This window comes from Tenrec ecaudatus, chromosome 6 (genome assembly GCF_050624435.1).
Source record: "Tenrec ecaudatus isolate mTenEca1 chromosome 6, mTenEca1.hap1, whole genome shotgun sequence".
NCBI classification, from domain to species: Eukaryota; Metazoa; Chordata; class Mammalia; order Afrosoricida; family Tenrecidae; genus Tenrec; species Tenrec ecaudatus.
This window is the reverse complement of record NC_134535.1, coordinates 9375122-9395617: the sequence shown is the minus strand read 5'-3', so window position 1 is coordinate 9395617 and position 20496 is coordinate 9375122. Positions and strand designations below refer to the sequence as shown.

The 20496-nt window shown below is 57.9% G+C and overlaps 1 protein-coding gene across 1 annotated transcript in view; it reads right to left on the bottom strand.

Annotated features, from left to right (window-relative positions):
• Positions 1–14267, bottom strand: part of CACNA1I (calcium voltage-gated channel subunit alpha1 I) — a 125564-nt gene extending 111297 nt beyond the window's left edge. Inside the window, exon 1 of the mRNA XM_075552618.1 lies at positions 14044–14267. Within this exon, the coding sequence (XP_075408733.1) occupies positions 14044–14267 (224 nt within the window). The remainder of the gene's footprint in view (positions 1–14043) is intronic.
• Positions 14268–20496: the final 6229 nt, after the last annotated feature.

Sequence of the window (20496 nt, the reverse complement as noted above, 5' to 3'; positions counted from 1 at the left end):
GCCCCTGTCCCGCCCAGGCAGGGATCTGCTGGGGCTGGGGGGCATGCCCACCCTCCCTGGGCCTGGAGTTCCTGGACCCTGTGGCTTCAGGAAGTGTCAGTCCCTGTGAGGCGTCAAGGGGCTCAGGATGGATTCCCCAGCCCCCCTCCCTCCCCTCTGAACTCCCAACGCTCGGCATTCCACACTGGAGACACGTCCACACCCTGCCTGCCTCAGCCAACACACTTGTAGGACCCCAGACAGAGTGGGGGAAGGCGGGATGGGCAGACAGACAGAGGGCGAGGGCTGGATGGAGCAGGGGTGGCGTTCTCCCTCGGCCTCCTCGGGGAGGGGTTCTGTCCTCCCCTGCCCACTGCGAGCACACACACGGGCCACCTGTGTGTTCCTTCATGCATCTGCACACACAGCACACGTGTGCATGCAGGTGCAGCAGGGCTCCCAGCCCAGGACCTGAGCACTGGGGCCATCACACCCAGGCCCCGCTCACTGTGGGGATCAAGGGCTGCGAACTGCGCTATGCCAGCCTGGGGTCGCTCACCAGCCCCTTCTCAGAAGCATATTTTTAGATGCATAAATTAAAAGAAGCACACACACACACCAAGTTTAGTACTAGCCAGAAAGCCCACTATATTGAAGCGGGTATCAGATACGTTTCGTAATAAGCAATGGAGAGCTGGAGAAGCACAGCGAGGGAGCCAGCCTGCGGATGGCATGACGGGCCCGGGCGCAGGTAAAGCGTGCTCCCAGAGCTCTGGGTGGCTGCGATGACACAGGAGAGTACTGAAGACCTCAGGTGACAGCGCCCCCCGGGGCTGCCCAGACTGCTGCTGTGGGCGACCGCCCGCCGTTGCTAACAGAGAACTGCCAGATTCCAAGCCGGGGCCCATGAAACCGAACATGCAACTTCTCTCCACCCACGCTCACACCCCTGGGGGAAAGCCCCCACTGTAGGCATTCTCTTGCGGTTTGCCTCCCCTCCCCCGGCACCACAAGCTCCTGGTCCGGACCCAACCTCATGGGCTCCTTGCCCTGAATGCCAGGTATCTTGCCACACCCCCACCCACCCAGCCACTGCCTCCCCGCTCCCCTCCCTGTGCCCATTCCCACAACCTCGACCTCCATCCCTCAGCTGGTGGGGTCCGGAGTCCTCTCACCAGCCCCGGGCTCACGCTCCGTGGGGCAGGGTCCACCCTGTCCCGAGTGCAATGCGTCGAAGTGGGCGACGCCACAGTCCCCCAGCCCATGAGAGTGGCACCTGCCACTTCGCATCCCAACGAGCAAGGACTGCTGCCTCCCCGCCCGGCCCCAGTTGGTTCCAGAAGCTATCTGAACTAGAAGCCTCTGGAACCTTCTGCCCTACTACCTCACATCCATCTGAGAGACCTGCCCATCTCGCTACCAAACCCCCTCTCCATGCACCCCTCTGCCCCAGGCCTGTCTGCGGCCTCTCCTGCCTGAACCACTGAGTGGCCACCCCCTCTGGCTGCATCTCTTTTGATGCACCCCCCACACAACAGCCAGAGAGCCTTCCGTGGCTCTCCATCGCCTTCAGGCTACCGGACAGGGTGGCACTGCCCCGTGGGTTTCCGAGACTGTAACTTTTACAAGAACAGAAACTTCTGCCTTGCTCCCTCAGAGCAGTTGGTGGCTTCAAACTGCCAACCTTACAGGTCGCAGCCCAATGTAACCACGATGCCACCAGGGCTCCTCTGTCCCAAAGGGCTGGTTTAAGTGCTCCTGGACAGCCCTTCACCCTCATCTCTGTCCACGCACCCTCCACGAGCAACACTGTTTGCTAAGATATAGCCAAACAACCAAACGCACTGCCCTCCAGTTGATGCCGACTCAGCGACCATACAAGACAGGGTAGAACGGCCCCATGAGTTCCTGGGACCAACTGAAAACCCCGTCTTTCTCCCTGGGAGCAGCTGGTGTTTTCCAATGGTTGACCTTTCAGAAAGGGTGGGTGTAGATGGAGAGGGGACAGATGGATGAACGATGGATAGGTGGGGAGCTAGGGGTGTGTGTGTGTGTGTAGGTGAGGAAATGCGTGGGTGGGTGTGTGGGTGGGTAGATAGGGAGGTGGGTGGGTGGGGGTGTCGTGTGCGGAGGTGAGATGTGTGGGTGGCTGTGTGGGTGGGTAGGTGGGGAGATGGGTGGGTGGGGGTGGGGTGGGTACGTGGGGGGCCAGGTGGGTGGCTGTGCGAATGGATGGGGACAGGAGGATGGGCACAGAGGTGGGGAGTTGGATAGGAATGTGGCAGCTAATAAGTGGCGGGCACAGGATTCAAACCCGAGTCTGTCTGGTCACAGAGACCCTTCACGTTGCGGCTCGGCAGTCCCTCTCCTCCCCTAGCAGAGACGCGCACTCTTGGCCTGGGCTCTTCTCTTCCCAAGGCCTGGCTACTTCCAGCGCCTCAGAGACCCTCGGAGGGCACCTAGGCTAGGGGCTCCCGAGCTCAGGGCCCCCCTACCCCGCGTCCTGGCTGGGCTGTTCTTTGTTGGGGGCTGTCACACACACTGTAGGGTGTTTGGCAACGTCCTAGGTCTCTGCCCACAAGAATGTCCGTCGCACCCCCTCCCCACGTCCTAACAACCAAACGACCCCCTCTAGACCTGACCAAGCATGCCCTGGGGATGAATCTGCCCGACTGGGGATCACTGATACAGCCCCCACCCCCAATTTCATGGGTGAGGGACTGAGAATGAGAGAGGAGAGAGCCCTTGGCTGAGGTCACCTGGCTTGCACTGGACCCCGGGCAGGTCACGCTGTCCTTACTCACCACCTTGCTGAAACTAAGATGTGGGGCCAGGAGCCCTCGGGCACCCCAGCCGAACACCCCAGCCCTCCCACTCCGGACGGCATTCTCCACCCACTTTCTCTTCCAGAGGGAAACAGGCTTTCAGAGCACCACATAGCAAGCAGCAAGCCCAGCCTCAGGGTCAGATCCTGGGGGGAGAGGGAGGGAGGGAGAACAGACAAGGGCTCCGGCAGGGACAGAAATGTGGGAGGCGGTCCCCTCAGGAGAGCAGAGAGTGATTCGCCAAAAGACTTTGTAGCTCATTAAAGAGACGTATCGATTCCTCTCCGAGGGAAACAAACGGGGCTGTTTGTCTCCCAACAGGCTTCTGTGCGAGCTGACTGGTGGGGTGAGGCGGGGGGGACAGACAGCGGGTCAGAGCTGGTTTCTGACACTGGGCTAGTGCTGGGGCAGATGGATAAAACCTAGGCACGGTTGAAATAGCCAGGAGGGACCTCTCTGTCGGATGGTCTTGTGGGACCCTAGCTCTCTCCAGCATGCCTGCCCTGGGCCAGCATCAGAGAAGCCTGTCCAAGGCCTGCTCAGCCACTCTAGGCTGCGCCCAGGCCAGCGCATCGCCTCTCCAAGCCTCAGTGTCAAATGCATCATCCCGTGGATGGGGACAAGCTGTGGGTAAGAGAAACCAGCCCAGCACACAGTGGGGCCTCAGAGGAGACCAGTGCCCTCCCCAGCAAAGTGTCCCCACAGCGCCTTCCAGCCTTGGGGGCCCCCACTCGACACAAGTTCCTTCAGCATCCTTGATAATCCTACCTCCATTCCTGCCTATTTCCTCCGCTGAGGGAAGGATATTGCCTCACACCCTGGGGGACACAGCTCAGTGACCAGGCTGGACACACAGGTGCCACCTGCACTCAGCCCAGAACAAAGTCCCATCCAGAGCTGGACCTCCACCAACACCTGTTGAGTCGTCCAATCAAGAGCAACCATGAGGGAACTTCAAAAAAGTTCATGGGGGAAATGGAATTAAATGTTGATAGAATGTTTCCACAAATTTTTGGAGGGCCCCCTAAAATATCCAGGATTGAGGCTCCTGCCTGGTCTTCAGCTGAAATCGGTCTCTCTCTAAAGCATCCTGCATCCCTGCTGGACAGGCCTGCCAGTGACACCCAGTCCTGCAAGGCCAAGTCCTCACGCATGAACCAAGCCCCCAGAGCCCTGAAACCCAGCCCCCCCTCACATATCTAGTCACACAAAACTCCCCACCATTCTCTACAAGACTCCCTCTGCCCGGGACGGCGTTCATCCCCTGTGTCTCTGTGAACAGGAAGCACGTCCTACGGCCCTCCTTCCCGACTGCCTTTTCCGACGCCCCTCGGCTGAGTCCACGTGTAGAATTTTGCTTTAATACACTGATAGGGAGCTGCCAGAAGTTCCGGCCGGATTCAGAACAGGGTGTGGAATAAGGAATATCATTGGTGTCAGCTGGGTCTTGGCTGAAGCAGAGAATACCAGAAAGATGCTCACTTGTGTTTCATTGACAATCCAGGCATTCCACTGTGTGGACCACAATAAAGGGTGGAGAACTTTGAGAAGAATGGGAATTCTGGAACACTTCAGTCTGCACATTCAGAAATTGTACCTGCATCATTGGGGGACAGAACAAGGGAACACTGCATGGTTTAAAATCAGGAAAGGTGTGTGTCAGGCTTGTATCTTCTCAATATACTTATTCCACCTATCGGCTGAACAGATCACCAGAGAAGCTGGAGTATATGAAGAAGAACATGGCGTCAGGACTGGAGGAGAGCTTATTAACAACCTGCAATGTGCAGGTGACACGGCATTGCTTGCTGAAAGTGAGGAGGACTTGAAGGACTTGCTGATGAAGATCAAGGATTGTAGCCTCCAGCACAGATTACAACTCAATGTCAGGAAGACCGGAATCCTCACACCTGAACCAGTAGGTCACATCATGATCAGTGGAGCAAAGGTTGAAGTTGTCAAGGATTGAGTCTTATTTGGACCCACCCTCAGTGCTCATGGAAGCAGCAATCAAGAGGTCAAAAGACGTCTCACATGAGGTCCATCTGCTGCACAAGACCTCTTTAGAGCACCGAAGAGCAAGGATGTTACTTTGAAGACTGATTAAGGTGCGCCTGGCCCAAGCCATGGGATTCTCCACGGCGTCCTATGCGTGTGAAAGGTGGACATTTGAATAAGGAGGACTGATGAGCAGCCGATGCGTTTGAATGTGGTGCTGGAGAAGAAGACTGAAAGTACCGTGGACTGCTCACAGGACAAGCCCATCTGTGTCGGACAAAGTCAGGCCAGAGTGCTCCTTAGAGGCAATGACGGCGAGACTTGGTCTCACGGTACTTTGGATGCGTTGTCAGGAGACGTGGTGCTTGGTAACTTGAAGGGCAGTTGAAGAAAGCGAGGCCCTCAAGGAGATGGACTGAGAGCGTCACTGGGCTCAGGCAGGGGGACAATGGTGACAGCGCAGGACGGGGAATTCTTCCTTCTTCTGTGCACAGGGTTGCTATGGGTCAGAGCAGACCCGGTGAGCCTACCTAACAACCACAGGCTGGGTCAGGGACCCCTGCTTACGAAGAGCTTCCTGAGGCTGCCATGGGGGGCCAGGTTCTCTCCCCTGGCCCAGTCAGGCTCTCCGACTGCCTAGTCTGCTGACCACAGAGAGGACAGCGGCCACCCGAGCCGCCACAGCACCCTCGGACCCAGCTGGACGCTGACTTTTACTTCTTAGAAAAACAACACTCTCCACCAGATGGAGGGAGACGGGCAGCTTTCCAGACATGTGCTATTTCCCCAGCAAGACTTGTGTCCGTCTGGACACCCTGAGTGGGCCAGGGATGGAGGAGGAAGCCCCCCCACCCCCCTCACGCTCCAAGGCTCCTCTCAGCCATGAGCAGCCCCAGGACTGCCCAGGAGTCTCACACCCCTCCTGGGCCTCAGTCTGCCCAGCTGGAGAATGGGGAGTTTGCACATGCCACAGGCACTGTCGGCTCAGTGCCACAAGAATCCAGAGGTGCCGGCATGTGGGAAAGGCCTCCCTGAACTGGAAATCACTGAACAACAAGCCCAGCAGGGCCCTGCCAGCCGTGCAGGCGATGAAGGGTGACGCTGAGCCCAGGGCCTGCCCTCCACAGCTCAGCAGAGCAAGGGCTGAGAGGGGGGGTGAGGAAAGGTCTCGACAGTGGGGAGCCAGGAGGACTTCCAGCGGTGGGTTTCCTGGCACTGGGTCCCTGGGCAGGGGTCATTTCAGAGGAGGGGGATGGGAGGAAGGCACCCAGGGGACGGTGGCAGAGAAGCATCACGAAGCAGTTCCGTGGGTCGAGACCTCAGGAGCGTTGTGGGGCGGGGCCGGCGGAAGGTCCCAAACCAGGGCTCAATGAGAGGAGGGCGGGGACTTCTCCGTGAGAGAAAAATCGGGCGGAGAAAAGAAGGTGGGAAAGGATTGCGGGAGAACAGTCAAGAGGCCCCTTTATACATGGCGACCCTGGGGACCCCGGCTGCCAGGCGGGAGCAGAGTGGGTCCAAGGCAGAGGGGGTACGGGGTTATTGGCCCAATGTGGATGGGGTGCGGGGGTGGGGGTGCCAGCTGCCACAGGAAGAGACCCAGGGAGCTAGCCCCAGCAGCCCAGCCAATGGGAGAGGGCCCAGGGTAAGAAGGTTGATGGGATGGGGAAGGGGCTTCCCGCCTGTCCACAGTGCTGGAGATCTATATGTGGGCTCAGTGACTGGCCACTCCAGAGGCAGAGGGGTGGACTAAATGACGGGGCAGAGTAGCAGGAGACAGGGGGGGGGGGGGGTTTCCTGTTGCCAGCAAGGGCCCTCGGGTCTCCCCCGCACCCAGACTGCTGCTTCCTGAATGCAGTCTCCTCTGCCTCTGGGGTCAGCTGCTCTGTCCCACGGGCCGCCTGCAGCTTCTCTTCAGGGTGGGTCCTGGCAGCTGGCCCACAGGACCCTGGGACCAGCACCAGGGACAAGCCAAGCTGCCCTCAGCCAGGGCCCTGCTTGCAGTCACCACCTAACTGCCCTTCCCAGCCCCTGCCAGCTCCCTGCCAGCCCCCGTGCACACGGCAGCCCAAGGCACCGAGCCACTGGCCTAGCGCTGGCCCTGGAATTCTCATGTGACCACTGACATGCCCAGCTGAGGTCCGTGGGGGCCCACTTCCCAGAGGAGCAAACAGGCTCGACAAAGACATAGCCAAGGCCACGGGCCAAGAAGCTGGACCTAGGTCTTCACAGCCAATGGAGGCAGGGCGGTCACCTCTGAGTCCCTCTCCTTCCAACACAACCCCACCGCCACTCAGACCCTGCTCTCCAGGCCCCCGGCACCAGGCCAAGGTCAATGGGAACACTCCAAAGAGCCCAGCCCCTTGGCCACCACGCTGCCCACCTCTCCCAGGGCTGCAGGCAGAGGCAGGAGGCAGAGGAGGAGTGAGTGCATGAGGCCGCTGGGCAGTTGGTGCCTCTCGCCTCCCACCCAGAGCGGCCGGGCAGCCTTCTTGGCTGACCGGCCTCCCTCACGCATGGCTGGGCCCTCACATCGCAGCAGAAATGCTAGCTCAGCGAGACGGGACAGGGAGGCAGCAGGCCAGGAGGGAGGGCTGCAGACTCCAAGCAGGGACCAGCAGACCCCAGAAAGGTGGCAGGGGGAGGGAGAGTTCTGGAGGGCCCTGGGCTGCCAAGCCAACCCATGTGGCTCAGACATCAGCCTGGAATGAGATGGCGCCTGGGTGGGCACGTGAGGGACCAGCACGTGCCTGGCCTTCGAAGCCGGCAGTGGATAAGAGCCTGGCTGGGCAGTCAGAGGCATGGAGACTTTCATTCCCAGCCCTCCCCCACACGCTCAACCTCCCGGCCTCGTGACTCATCTCTGAATTGGGACTAAGATAGCGCCTACCTGTGCAGCCGGCAATTACAGGTGGCCATTGGAAAGAGCACGGGGGGGGGGGGGGGGGGGTGTGACAACTCTCATCACTGTCATTGGGGAACACCCCTCTGGACACAGGCTGGGGACTGATTTATCTCTAATTGCCCCATTACAGAGATAACACTGGGGTTCCAGGAAGGGGGAACTCGAGTCATGTGGACAGCCCCCCAACACCACCCAGAGGCGGCAGTTACTCTGTGAAGGAAAGTTCTCCACGTCTAATCCAACCTGGAGCCGGGGATGCAGGGCTGGGGAGGTGCACTAATCAATTAGCAATGTCTGCATGGGCCAGGCTTGGCTACTGGCATCAAAACCGGCACAAACATGGAAGTAACATGGTTAAACCTGGTTATGCCTGGAAACAATTCCTCAGAAGAGGCATGTCTTTATCGAAAGACGTTCTGCCCAATGCTTTCTGGAAAACACCCCAAGTCAGGCATTTGCTCACCTGTGCACAGGTAAACGGAGCCAGAACCTTACATGAAGCGGCTTTTCTGATCTACAAAGCTCCGTGTACACATGTCATCTGGCGCACCGCTTAGGGCAGGGGTGCTCAATATGTCGATCACAATCTACTAATCGATCGCAAATGTAGTGTGGGTAGATTGCATGGCATTAAGAAATAGACTTAAGTCTATCATCAATCCCGTCACTTAACTGATATACAGCGCAGCCAATCAGATGCAGTCTTAGGTGTCACACGCATGCGCAAACAACTGCGCTAAGCGCAGGAAAACTGACAAGCTAAGTTATCTCCAATATTTAGACCTTGTTTTTTTCTCTTAAATGTAAGGAAGGGTATTAAAATGAGTGGGGGAGCTGGACCAAGGAAGAAGACAAAAACGTATCAATTTCATACGGAATGGGAGATTTTGACACTTCAAGCCGACATTCAGCTGAAACCCAGAGGCATGAACAGTTCTGGAACTTCCTCACAGAGGGAAAGCATCCAAACATGAGAACATGTGCGGCCTCCTTGACCGCATGATTAGGCTCTGCTTATTTATGCGAGTCAGCCCTTTCCCACATAAAGATCATTGAGTCCCAGTACCGCTCCACCAGGGCTGATGACCATTTGGAAGTGTGCTTGAGGCTGGGGGTCAGCAGCTACTGCCCAGACTACGCATCCCTGGCTCATTCCTTCCAGTGCAAGTCATCAGAGTAAGCTCAGGTCATGACAAAATATGTACATCGTTAATTGTGTTGTGTTGTGCAATATGGACTCCTGCGGTGATGCAAGGTACATAAACATACATTGTACATATAAAGAATTCCCAATGCATGTATGAATAAATGTAGTAAATAAAATATATGTTTTGAATTTTTGTACTTGGTAGATCATTTTGACTTATCATTTTATAAATAGCTCGCATGCTGAAAAAGTGTGAGCACCCCGGGCTTAGGGCTTCAGGGCAACCCTGTGAAGTGGCTACTGCCACCCCCTTTAACAGGTGGGGAAACTGGGGCTCAGCCACAAGCCAGGCCCGCCTGTCTGACTCAGGCCTCCAGCAGGGTCCATCGCAGCACATGCTACTTCCCCATATGCCAACTATTGCAACAGACGCCCTGACATTTCAAGGCCAGAGACCCCCTGGCCGGGGCCCATTGTCATCGAGTGCTGCAGGCCAGGCCAGCCAGGGAGTGGGGCTGACATTCAGATGAGTGGATTTTTCCCCGTGCCGGCCTGGGGACCGTCCTGGCAACCCAGCTGCTTCTCCAGTGAGTCAGGCAGTGACTCAGGGCCCAGCTCGGAGCTGAGTCAGGGAGTAGTTAGCCTCAAAGGCAGCTAGCTGGCTCCGGCCAGGGCCCTGGGCTGCGGGCACACTGGACCCACAGACGTGGGTGTGATACCTGCTCCTGCTGCCCAAAGCCCCAGGCTGACACGTCCACGCTCCCCTGGGCTCCCAGTGGGGAGCAGAGCAGCCCTCTCAAGGGATCAGCGACACCCCAATAATTAAGACGCTCTGACATGCAGAGGAACTTGGAATGTACCGAGTAGGAAAGTGGGAGAATTGGAAGTCATCAAAAATAAAGTGGATATTCTAGTTGTTGGTGAGCTGGAAGGGACTGTCTTTGTCCGTCTGGATCAGAAAAATCGTACAGTTTACTGAGCTCGGGATGTGCAGATCCAGAGGAATGCCACCGCGTTCGTCATCCAAAAGGACATGTCAAAGATCTAGCCTGAAGTGCAGTGCTGCCTGTGGCAGGATTACATCTCTCCGAATTCAAGGGAATCTAATCAATGCAACTACTATTCAAATGTACGCACCGATCACCAAAGCCAGTGGTGAAGAAATGGAAGAATTCTACCAACGTTCTCAGTCTGGAATGGGCCCACCATGCAGCCAAGATGCGCTGGGAATTATCGGTGACCAGAATGCAAACGTTGGAGACAGAGAGGAAGGACCTGTACCTGGAAAACATGGGCTCGGGGATAGAAACGAAGCCGGGGGTAGAATTTTGCAAAACCAGTGACTTCTTCGCCGCAAATACCTCTTTTCAACAACACGACAGAGAACTCAGGACATGGATTTCTCCAGAGGGAATACACCAAAATCAAATTGATGACAGCTGTGGGAAGAGACAATGGAAAAGCAGCACACAAAAAACCCAGGCCAATAGGGCAGAGGTTGTACACTGGTGCATATGGGAGCTGGAGGCACAGGGAATCCAGGGTGGACGATACCTTCAGGACCAAGGGTGTGAGGGGCGATGCTGGGAGAGTGGAGGGTGAGTGGGTTGGAAAGGGGGATCCGATTACAAGGATCCACATGTGACCTCCTCCCTGGGAGATGGACGGCAGAGAAGAGGGGAAAGGGAGACTCCGGACAGGGCAAGATATGACAAAATAACAATCTATAAATTATCAAGGGCTCATGAGGGAGGGGGGAGTGGGGAAGGAGGGGGAAAAAAGAGGACCTGATGCAAAGGGCTTAAGTGGAGAGCAAATGCTTTGAAAATGATTAGGGCAGGGAATGTACAGATGTGCTTTATACAATTGATGTATGTGTATGTATGGATTGTGATAAGAGTTGTATGAGCCCCTAATAAAATGTAAAAAAAAACAAAAACCCAGGCCTGGTACTGATTGCAAAATAGACCATCAATTGCACCTATGTAAATTCAGGTTAAAGCATAAGAAAATGAAAGACAAGGTCACAAGAGCCAAGGTACGACCTGGAGTCTATCCCACCTGGATTTCGAAGCCATCTCAAGAACAGACTTGACACGTGGAGCACTAATGACTGATGGACTGTGGGGGGACAGCAAGCGCAGGTCCTTGAAAAGACGGGGCAGGAAGAAACGCTCACAGTGGACGTCCCATCAGGCTCCACAACTGGCTCTTCATCATCGAGTCGCGGCAGCGTGTGGAGGAGAGGATGAGGTCGGAGAGCTGACCAGAAAATGTCCCCAGGCCGGTTGAGTGAAAGATCAGAACAAGATGTGCAAAAACCTGAGTGAGCAAACCCAACGGGAAGGGCAAGCATATCTGAAAGGAGGATCGAGGGAAACAATTCCAGCCTCGGGGGCAGCCTGCTTGGTCAAGTGGAAGGGTAACAGAACGAGGAAGCTGCTCCACAAGACGGACGGTCACAGCGGCTGCATGCCACCCACAGGATCAAACCTCCGAACAGCCGTCAGGACGGCACGGGGCCGGGCAGTCGTTCATGCTGTTGGACGGAGGGGTGCCATGAATCGGCGGAAGTGTCTTGGCAGTACCCAACAGCAACAACGACAGGTAGAGGCTGTGGTAATTCCATGGTAGAAGTCTGGACTTTGGTGCCCTTGACCTGGGTTCGAATCCTTCCAAGGCAGCTACCACCATGCACCTGAGGAACTGGCCGGCTGCTGGGACGCTGAGCAGGGTACAGCCGAGCTTCCAGACTGAGAGAGACTCGCATGAAAGGCCTGGGGATCCACGTGCAAACATCAGCCAAGGAAACCCCAGATCTGATGGGGTCGGATCTGCCTTGGGGCATGGGGGCAGGGAGAACAGGGCCAGCAGTGTTTCATTCCATCCACTGGGCATCACACCAGTGGGGAGAGAGCGGAGGCAACTGGCCAGCAGCTCACAGAGACTCGCCGTCAGTGCCCAGGGGCCAGGAACACCAGAGCCCTCACCCACCCCCACCCCCCCACGCAAACCCATCTTTTGAGAATGACGATAGCAACAAATGTACAAATGTGCTTGACACAGTGGATGGATGGATCGTGATAAGAGCTGTATGAGCCCCCAATAAAATGATTTAAAATCAATAAATAAAGCAATGTGCAAGATCAAAAAACAGAAAACACTGGAGCCCTCAGGACCCTCCCCACACACCACCTCCAAGCCCCTAAAGCCCACCCTGCGCTGCCATGGTCCAATTCCTGTTCCAGGGCCTCTGCGGATGGACGCTGAGCACTGTGGAGTCCTGAAAAGACCCTCCTGGGCCTCTCTCCTCACCGACCAGCCCAGCCTGGGGACTCTTAGTGCCGGATCCTCCCTCCCAGAGCCAGGACCTCCTCCTCCTGGCCCAGCCCCGCTCCAGGCTCGCTGCTCCCAGGTCTGCGACTCCCACACTTCGACACACAAAACGTTGGTCTTTGAGCTTCAGGAGCATAGATTGTTAGCTGTGTCTTCCCTCTGAATCATGGACAATCAGAGAGTCTCAGGTCTGACGGCGCCAGGGCCAGATGCTGTGAAGTCGCTGGACTTGGTGTCATCAAATCTCTGAGCGAGAAGCTCACCCAGAAGTTGTCCCCCGCAATGACCCATGCTCCTGGCCCTCCTTCTCTCACCACCCACCCACCTCGGCAGCATAGGGGGAGCCAGGTGCTGCCAGCAGCTCTGAGCAGAGCAAGTTCAGCCCCTCCATCAGCTGAATTCAGCGGCATGCCCACCTCGTACAACTCTTATTGGACATGGATCAGGGCCAAGTCCAGCTCTGCCTGGACGAAGGACCCCTTCTCCCCTCTCCTCCATCAGCCCGACCATTGCCCCAACTCCGGACTGTCACTCAGCCCATCGTGAGGGTGGAGGCGAGGAGGGGAGAGGGGCTTCAGGAACTCGGTTTTTCCAACACACTGACATGTGAGGGCTCAGTGGTCAGGGTGGAGGTGGAGGTCATGGGTGGGGCATGGGGAGCGTACATCTGACTCTCCAGGAACCCAGGACTGGGAAGGGTTCTCAATTCTGCTCGGTGGGCCCCAAATGAGGAGACTGTCACCACCTGGACCCCAAGGCCTCCTCTTCAGTGGTCACTGGCCACCAACTCACACCTCAAGCCAAGGCAACAGCAGCACAGCGGCCGGTGCAAACACACACCTCTCCCCACCACGGCCTGCTGTAAACCTGTGCTCAGACCAGCCCACCCCACCCAGCCTCACCACCCCACACCTTCACACCAATGCCCCAGCTCCACACCTGCCCAGGCCCCATCCTTCAGGACCAGACTGGGCTCACTGCCAACAGGAGCCCCCCCAACATCAAAGGAGCACCTGCTAGGTGCTGGGTCCCCATCCTGGAGGAGGCCAATGGCACCTGACATGGGGGCAGCAAGCACTGAGGGTGGGGGACGTCCCAGAGGGCTTCTCTGAGGAGGCGGCCCTGAAGCTGGGGTCCCCAGAGTAGAGCACAAGGTTTGGCCAGGTGCAGAGGAAGGAAAAGCCTTTCAGAGAGGCAGAAGCATGTGAGGAGCGACCAGGTGTGGCAGAGCAGACAGCAGGCACAGAGGTGGGGGTGGGGCGGGAAGAGCCTGAGGGTGCGTTAGGACTCTGCTTGAACCTCAGGGGGTAGGAGTTGAGGCATCAGGTAGAGGCAGGGGATGCCTGAGGAGGTTGTGGGCAGAGGTACAGCAGGGACCCCTGAGAGGGCTTGGGGAGGAGCCTGAGGTGCATGGGGAGGTGCCTCAGAGGGATGGAGAGGAGTGGGGAGGAGCCTGAGAGGGATGGGGGAGGAGTCAGATAGGGATGGGTGGAGTCTGAGAGGGGTTGGGGAGGAGCCTGAGAGGGGTCAGGGAGAAGTTGAGAGTGGTCAGGAGTCTGGGGTGGGGGTAGGGGTCTGCTCTGTCTTGCTCTCATCAGCCATGTGTGCTCAGTAATGGAGGAATGGCTCTGTCATTGGAGCAGGGGCTGACCTCACTGGGCTGAGCCCCCACCCCAGTCATCAGCAAACTCCAGAACCCTCTCATCAGCCAGACACCAGGTCCTCCTCCGCCCCACCCTCTTGCCCCACCTGACTCCCCACCGGGCCCTCCTCACCAGCGAGACCAGTGGCCTCCGCCAGGCCTCTGAAAGCAGGAGCAGCTCCCACCCCATTGCTGCCCGCCACACAAAGGATATGGGTTACACACCATCTTGATGCACCAGTTCCGGGGACTGGTGGTCTGCCGCAGGCAGAAGAAGGCGATGGGAGCCAAGTCGGGGTGTGGGATGTCGGGGTCAGCTCCGTCCAGGGGCTCCGCCAGACCCGGAGGGGAAGGCGGGGGGCTTGGGCTCTGTGGGCCGGGTTGCTCCGTGATGCTGGACTCAGGGGCCGGGGCTGCGGGCGGCAAGCTCTCAGCCATGTTGGCTCTGGGCAGGGAGTCCTGGGGAGACAGAGGGGTGGGGCATGGTGGGGATCCCCAACCTCTCACCACTGAGTTGGGTAGCTGGAGCAGGAAAAAAAGGAGGGTCAGGTGGGTGGTCCCTGGGCAAGGCGGGCCCACCCTGCTGTGCTTTGGTTCTGGCCACCAGGGCTCAGGAAGAAAACCAGTCCTGGAAAGTCACCGGATTTGAGGGTCTTTTGGCCAGTGTCATTGCTGAGGGGACTCAAGTTCCAAGGGAGAGGTTGGGGGGCTATAGGATCAGGTCCGAAGGCCCGGAGTAGCCGGGGAAATCAGGGAGAACTTCTCTGAGGTGGTGACAGCCAAGCTAAGACATGCGGCTGAGCCTTCGTCCCCACCACAGGGCCTGACAAAGCTGAGAACCCAGAAACCCCAGTGGCAGAGGGAGATGCTGAAGCACAGAGAAGGGGGGGCAGGCCAGTCACAGCCGTAGTGCCTGGCCCGTGCGCTCCCACGGAGAGGGCTCCCAGAAGGACCCACGTCCTCCCAACATACATCTTCCAATACCCTATCACAGGGACGGCCCATCCTCTCCGTGCCAGGCCACACAGCCCTGTCCTGACTCCAGCCCCAGGGCACTGCCTGCCCCCAAGCACGTGCACATCCTGGCTTCTCTGCTGCTCGCAACTGCCTAGGTTTCTGGGTGCCCATTTGGCAAGTGGAGAAACTGAGGCCCAGAGAAAGGAGCAGCACGCCCAGGCTCCCCACCGAGCACAGGGTAGAACCAATTCACATTCAGAGGCCAGATCCTCGGTACCACCCTCTGGTCTCGGCCACACTGGCCTCCTGCAGGACGCTGCTCTATTCTGGCCAGTAGCAGATGAAAGGGCAGCCACTGCCCTCTCAGGACCCCGCCCCCACCCCCAGGAAGCACAAGTCCCCAAGCCTGCGGTGGGCTGATGCAGCCACATCTCTCTGGCTCCCGGGCCAGGCTGTCCTTCCTCCCGAGCTCAGGGTTTCATGTTCAGTTGCAAAAAAAAAGCAACCATGGGCCTTACGTAAGCTCCCAGGCACCTCAGCCGGCCACGTGTCACCCTCTGGGCTACACACCACCTTCCCCCGGGTGGTTTCCCGTCTGCCCACTACTGTGCCTGCCTGGGAGCCCACCGCTACCCCCACTGACACCTCTGGGTCTCCTTGGGTCTGAGAAGGGACAGGCTGTCCCTCCTCCTGGCCTCCACTCACACCCACTCCTCTCCCGGAGACACCACCCCCTCCAATTCCCCAGGTTCGGTTCTGCCAGGCCCTGCTGATCCAGTCATTGGTCCAACAGCTATTTGCTGAGCACCTATGTCGTGCCAGCTCTGGGGCTGGCCCTGGCGCCCTCCTCCACTCGATCACGCTCGCTGTGGCTTCCCGTCGCCATCCTCGCCATCACACAGGACCAACGGCGTGGATCCAGGTCGGGGGGACTGGGGTCTGCCTCCCCGACTTGAAAGACAGCTGTGAGGGAGCAGGCTGTGGGGTCTGTTCGGCATATTGCCAGCCCCCCAGGACCCTGGAGGGGTGCCAGGAACAGGCTGCCATTCCTAGTCAGGAGCCCGAAGGCTGGTTCCAATCCAGTGACCAACCATGTAAGCGAGTAGAATGGGCCTATGGGGGTTCTGAGCTGCAATCTGTATGAAAGCAGATCCCTCGGGGCAGCTGGGGAGGCTCAACCCACGGGCCTTTGGGTTAGCAGCCGAACTGCCCATCACCGTTGCTCCCCAGGGCTCTTCTCAAGGATCCGGAACCAAAACCAAAACCGAACCTACTGCCACTGGGTGGACCCTGTCGGGCAGAGCATGGCCGCTCTGTGGGATTTCCGAGACTGCATTTCTGCAGAAGCAGAGCACCCCATGGCCTCCTCTTCTTCCTGCAGAGCAGCTGACGGGTTTGAACTGCTGACCTGCTGGCTAGCAGCCCAGCACTTGATGCATCGCACCACCAGGGCCCTTCGGAGCAGGCAAGGTCTCCAGGAGTGTCTGTCTGCTAAGTGGAAGCAGGCATGTGCCGGGGAGCAGCCACCGTGGGGAGGTGGAGCCAGGAAACCCCGCACCCTCGTGAAGCGGCGGCAAGGAGAGCCCAGGAGAAGGTCGGCCTTGCCAAGGCTCAGGGCAGGCGGCAGGGCAGGCAGCCCCGTGCACGGGCGAAGGAGCATGGCCTGTGCCCATCATGCCGCCAAGGCTCGGGTCTGGGTACTGAAGGGGCAGTGGACTGGAGGACAAGGGGAGAAGATACAGCCAGGGTAGGGACTTCAGGGAGGGGCAGGCTGGCCAGGCTAAAATGGAAGCAGCCAGGTAGGGCGAGACAGACTTTTGGTGGAAGACTGACTACACCTTGCATCAGCCCAAAGCCATCCTCCCAAGACACTTGAAACTCCCACCCCTACCCCCATGGCAGCAGAGTGAACCCAGCTGCCCTGAGCCTAGCTTCCCTGGCCTCTGGGCCAGCCTGTCACACCCCTCCCTACCCTTACTCTGCCCACTTGCTATCCAGGTGCTTTCTGCCTGTCTAGTCTCTATGGAAATCATAGAGACTGTGCCCTCAACACAGGGGCCCAACCACCCAGGCCTCTGCCCTCTGCCCTGCTCTCCCCAGGCCTCCCTAGGCCCACCCTAGAATCCCCTCTGCCCCGTGTCTGCAGCCCAGCTCCTGTCCCCAACTGCACATGTGCCCATTGCTGGGAAGTCCTGGGGCAGTGGGGTTCATGGCTTGGCCCAGTGCGCTCTGACCCATCAGCAGATGGAGCCTCATAGAAGCAAGGGCTTGACCTGGGGGACAATACTTGCAGATCCACTCAGGTCCATCTGGCCCAGAGACTAAGCCACCTCCATGTCCTAGGTGCTCCAGGGGCCTCACGCCGATGCACCACGGTGGTGACTGGCTGACCTCCAAGAGCAGGAGCAGGAACAGGAACACACCCCTGGGACCCACCCTGTCCCTCAGCCCCTAGAGCACCAGTACTCCAGTCTCCTGCCTTCTCTGGAAAAGTACAAGCCTCTTCCTCATAAAGATGTGACATGGAAAGGGAGGCATACTGAGAAGCCTACAATACTGGGGGCCAGTTGTGTCATCCCTGGGGGGGACACAGTCCCCGCCCTATTCCATGCTGCCATCGCAGTCATCCATCATCGCTACAATCACGTCACCACCGCCATGACTGCATCACCGTCTTCATCACCACCACCACCACCATCACCATAATACCATGACCTTTATCATCACGAAGGTCTGACATCACCACACCATCATGGCATCACTGTTGCCGTCAACCATCACCATCACTACCATCATCACAATGTTATCATTATCGCAATGGCAACCACTCGTATCACGACCATCACCACATCACCGCCATCATACTACCATCACCTGCATCACCACCACCCACCATCACCACCACCACCACCACCATCATCATCACCACCATCATCACCATCACCACCACCACCATCATCATCATCACCACCACCATCACCACCACCATCACCATCATCACCACCATCACCACCACCACCATCATTATCATCATCACCACCATCACCACCACCATCATTGCCATCACCATCACCACTATCACCATACTAACATCATCTGCTTCACCACCACCATCATCACCACCATCACCACCATATTCACACCATCACCACCACCATCACCACCATCACCACCATCACCACCACCACCATCACCACCACCAGCATCATCACCACCATCACCACCATCACCAGCAGCATCACCACCATCACCACCACCATCACCGGCATCATCACCATCATCACCAGCAGCAGCAGCACGTGCACCATGGCATCACCAGTGGTTCTGGCAGAGCCCCGCTTTGTGCCTGATGATGAGCTAGGGCTTTTTATGCGTCATCTGTGTCCATTCTCACCACAGGCCCGCAGAGTACAGACCACCTTATGCCCACTTCACAGAGGGGAAGACCAAGGCCTAGGAGCACAATGCCCAAGGTCGCCTCACTGGTGTGGAGCAAAGCTGGGGTCCCAGCTCATTCCTGGCTATTCCTGAGGCCAAGAGCTAAACCATTGCAGGCTCTGCCCTGTCACAGGAAACGGCATTCTGTAACCACATCATGATCTCTGTCCCACAGCGTGGCACTGAGTCACCCGGAAGCGGCACGATGGCCTCCAGCCCAGCCAAGCGTCTCAGTGTAGGGGAAGATCCTGCAGTCTCCCCAGGACATTGGGGGAATGGGCCCCCAGAATCTTCCAGTAGCTCTAAACTCTGAAGAAGGCAAAGTGGGGAGACCTGTGTCAGAGCCCTGGAGGAGAAAGCCCTCGGGCATGGCCACACCAGGTGCTGTGTGTGCATGTGTGCATGCACGTGTGTGTGGATATAGTCATAGGCACACACAGACGGCAACCTGTCGATCCGTGATTAACCACCACACACCAGCTAAGTCACCGTGAGCAGAGCAAGGAGAACACTAGAATCCAGTACTCTCGGAACCACAGGGCCCGCGAGGCCCCAAACGCTCACTACGATCATCTAGACTAGTGGGTCACCCTTCCTCATGCCGCGACCCTTGAACACATGCAGTTCCTCTTATTGTGGTGACCCTGCGTGTGGGCGGGCCCGCCTGGAGACGGACAGAGGAGCAGTGTCTCCGTTCCTAAGACCATAGGAAATAGGGTCTTAGGCAACCCCTGTGAAAGGGTCGTTGGACCTCCAAAGGGGTCGAGACCCACAGTTCGAGAACCGCCAGACTGGACTCTGCAGTGGCGGCTCCAGGCACAGGCATCCAGGCCCAGCTCTGACCCAGCACCTGACTGCAGCAGGCCCCAGAGATGAGGGCCCTGTGCGGGGTGCTCTGGGGGTGAGCAGGGGACCACACAGGAGCACACGGCTGCACACCAGACACCAGGCAGTGCCAGTGAGACCCCAAGAATGATCCCCATCCTTATCAGCTCCGTCGGCCCAGAATCTGAGGGTCTGACCTTCCATCGGGGATCTCCACAAAGGGCGAAGTGGGAGCTCCTGAAGGAGTCTGACCCTTCATCACCACACGCACACACCCGAAGGACACAGGGTCACACTCACACACAGACTCAGACACAGAGATACACACAGACACACCACTCACACACACAGACTCAGACACAGAGATACACACACACACTACGCAACATCCAGTCATACACACACACAATCAGACTCATCCACACACAATCTCCACTCACACACTCACACAAAGATACAGTCACACAGACTCATACAACACCAGCTCTACCACACACACTCACACAGTCCCAGAAACAAAGGTACACACACAACACACATACTCGCACACATACAACCGCATGCTCCTAGAGCGCAAACAGCACATGATCTCACACAGACACATCGCACATGACCACAGAGTCAGACAGTCAGCACGCACACACGCACCCACTCACACCCCCACACACCCGCCCCGGGCAGGGCCTGCCCTGAGGTCCGTAGCAAAGGCAGGGTAAGGCTGCAGGAAGCCTGCCTCCCAGAATCTTCCAGCCGGAATTCCACAGTCCTTGGAAGCTTCCGTCTGCTCCCTCTTCCGCATGACAGCCCTGCAGATGCGTGACGACAGCCCGCCCACCCCAGCCTCATCTGCCCCAGGCCTCTTGTCACCAGCTCCCTCACCGTTCCTTGGGTGACAATCTCCAGACTGCTCGCCTCCCTGGGACCCTTCCTCAGTCACGCTCCACTCTGTCGCCTTCCCTCTGCCAGGGCAGGGGCAGGTTCGTGCAGAGCCCCCAGAGGTCAGCAGGCCTGGCTCTCTGAAGCAGCCAGAGAGCCCCAGAGCTCATCAACCCTGTCCCCCTGCAGCACCTGGGGAGCATGTGGTCCACTCAGCCCCTCAGATCTTCTTCCGAGGAGCCTGAGCCAGGCCAGGCTTCGCTAGCTTGCAGAGTGCAGGGCCTGACGTGACACTTGCTCTGGCCGGGCCGGCCGAGCCTGCCCCAGCTGAGTGCCACCGCTGAGCACCCCCTGCCCAGCTGTGCCGAGTGTTGAGTGACCTCTCAGGTAAGCCAACAAGAAGCACAACCGCGTGGACTAAAGCCCTGACTGTGTGGCAGACACCTTGTCACCTGTGGAGTGAGCGCCTTTCTTATCTCTGAGGTGAGGCGACGGAGACAACAGCAGGTGGACGGACTTGCTTCCTCAGGCTAAGAGCTACTTCGTGGAGGAGTGGGGTTGGGGTTTGAAT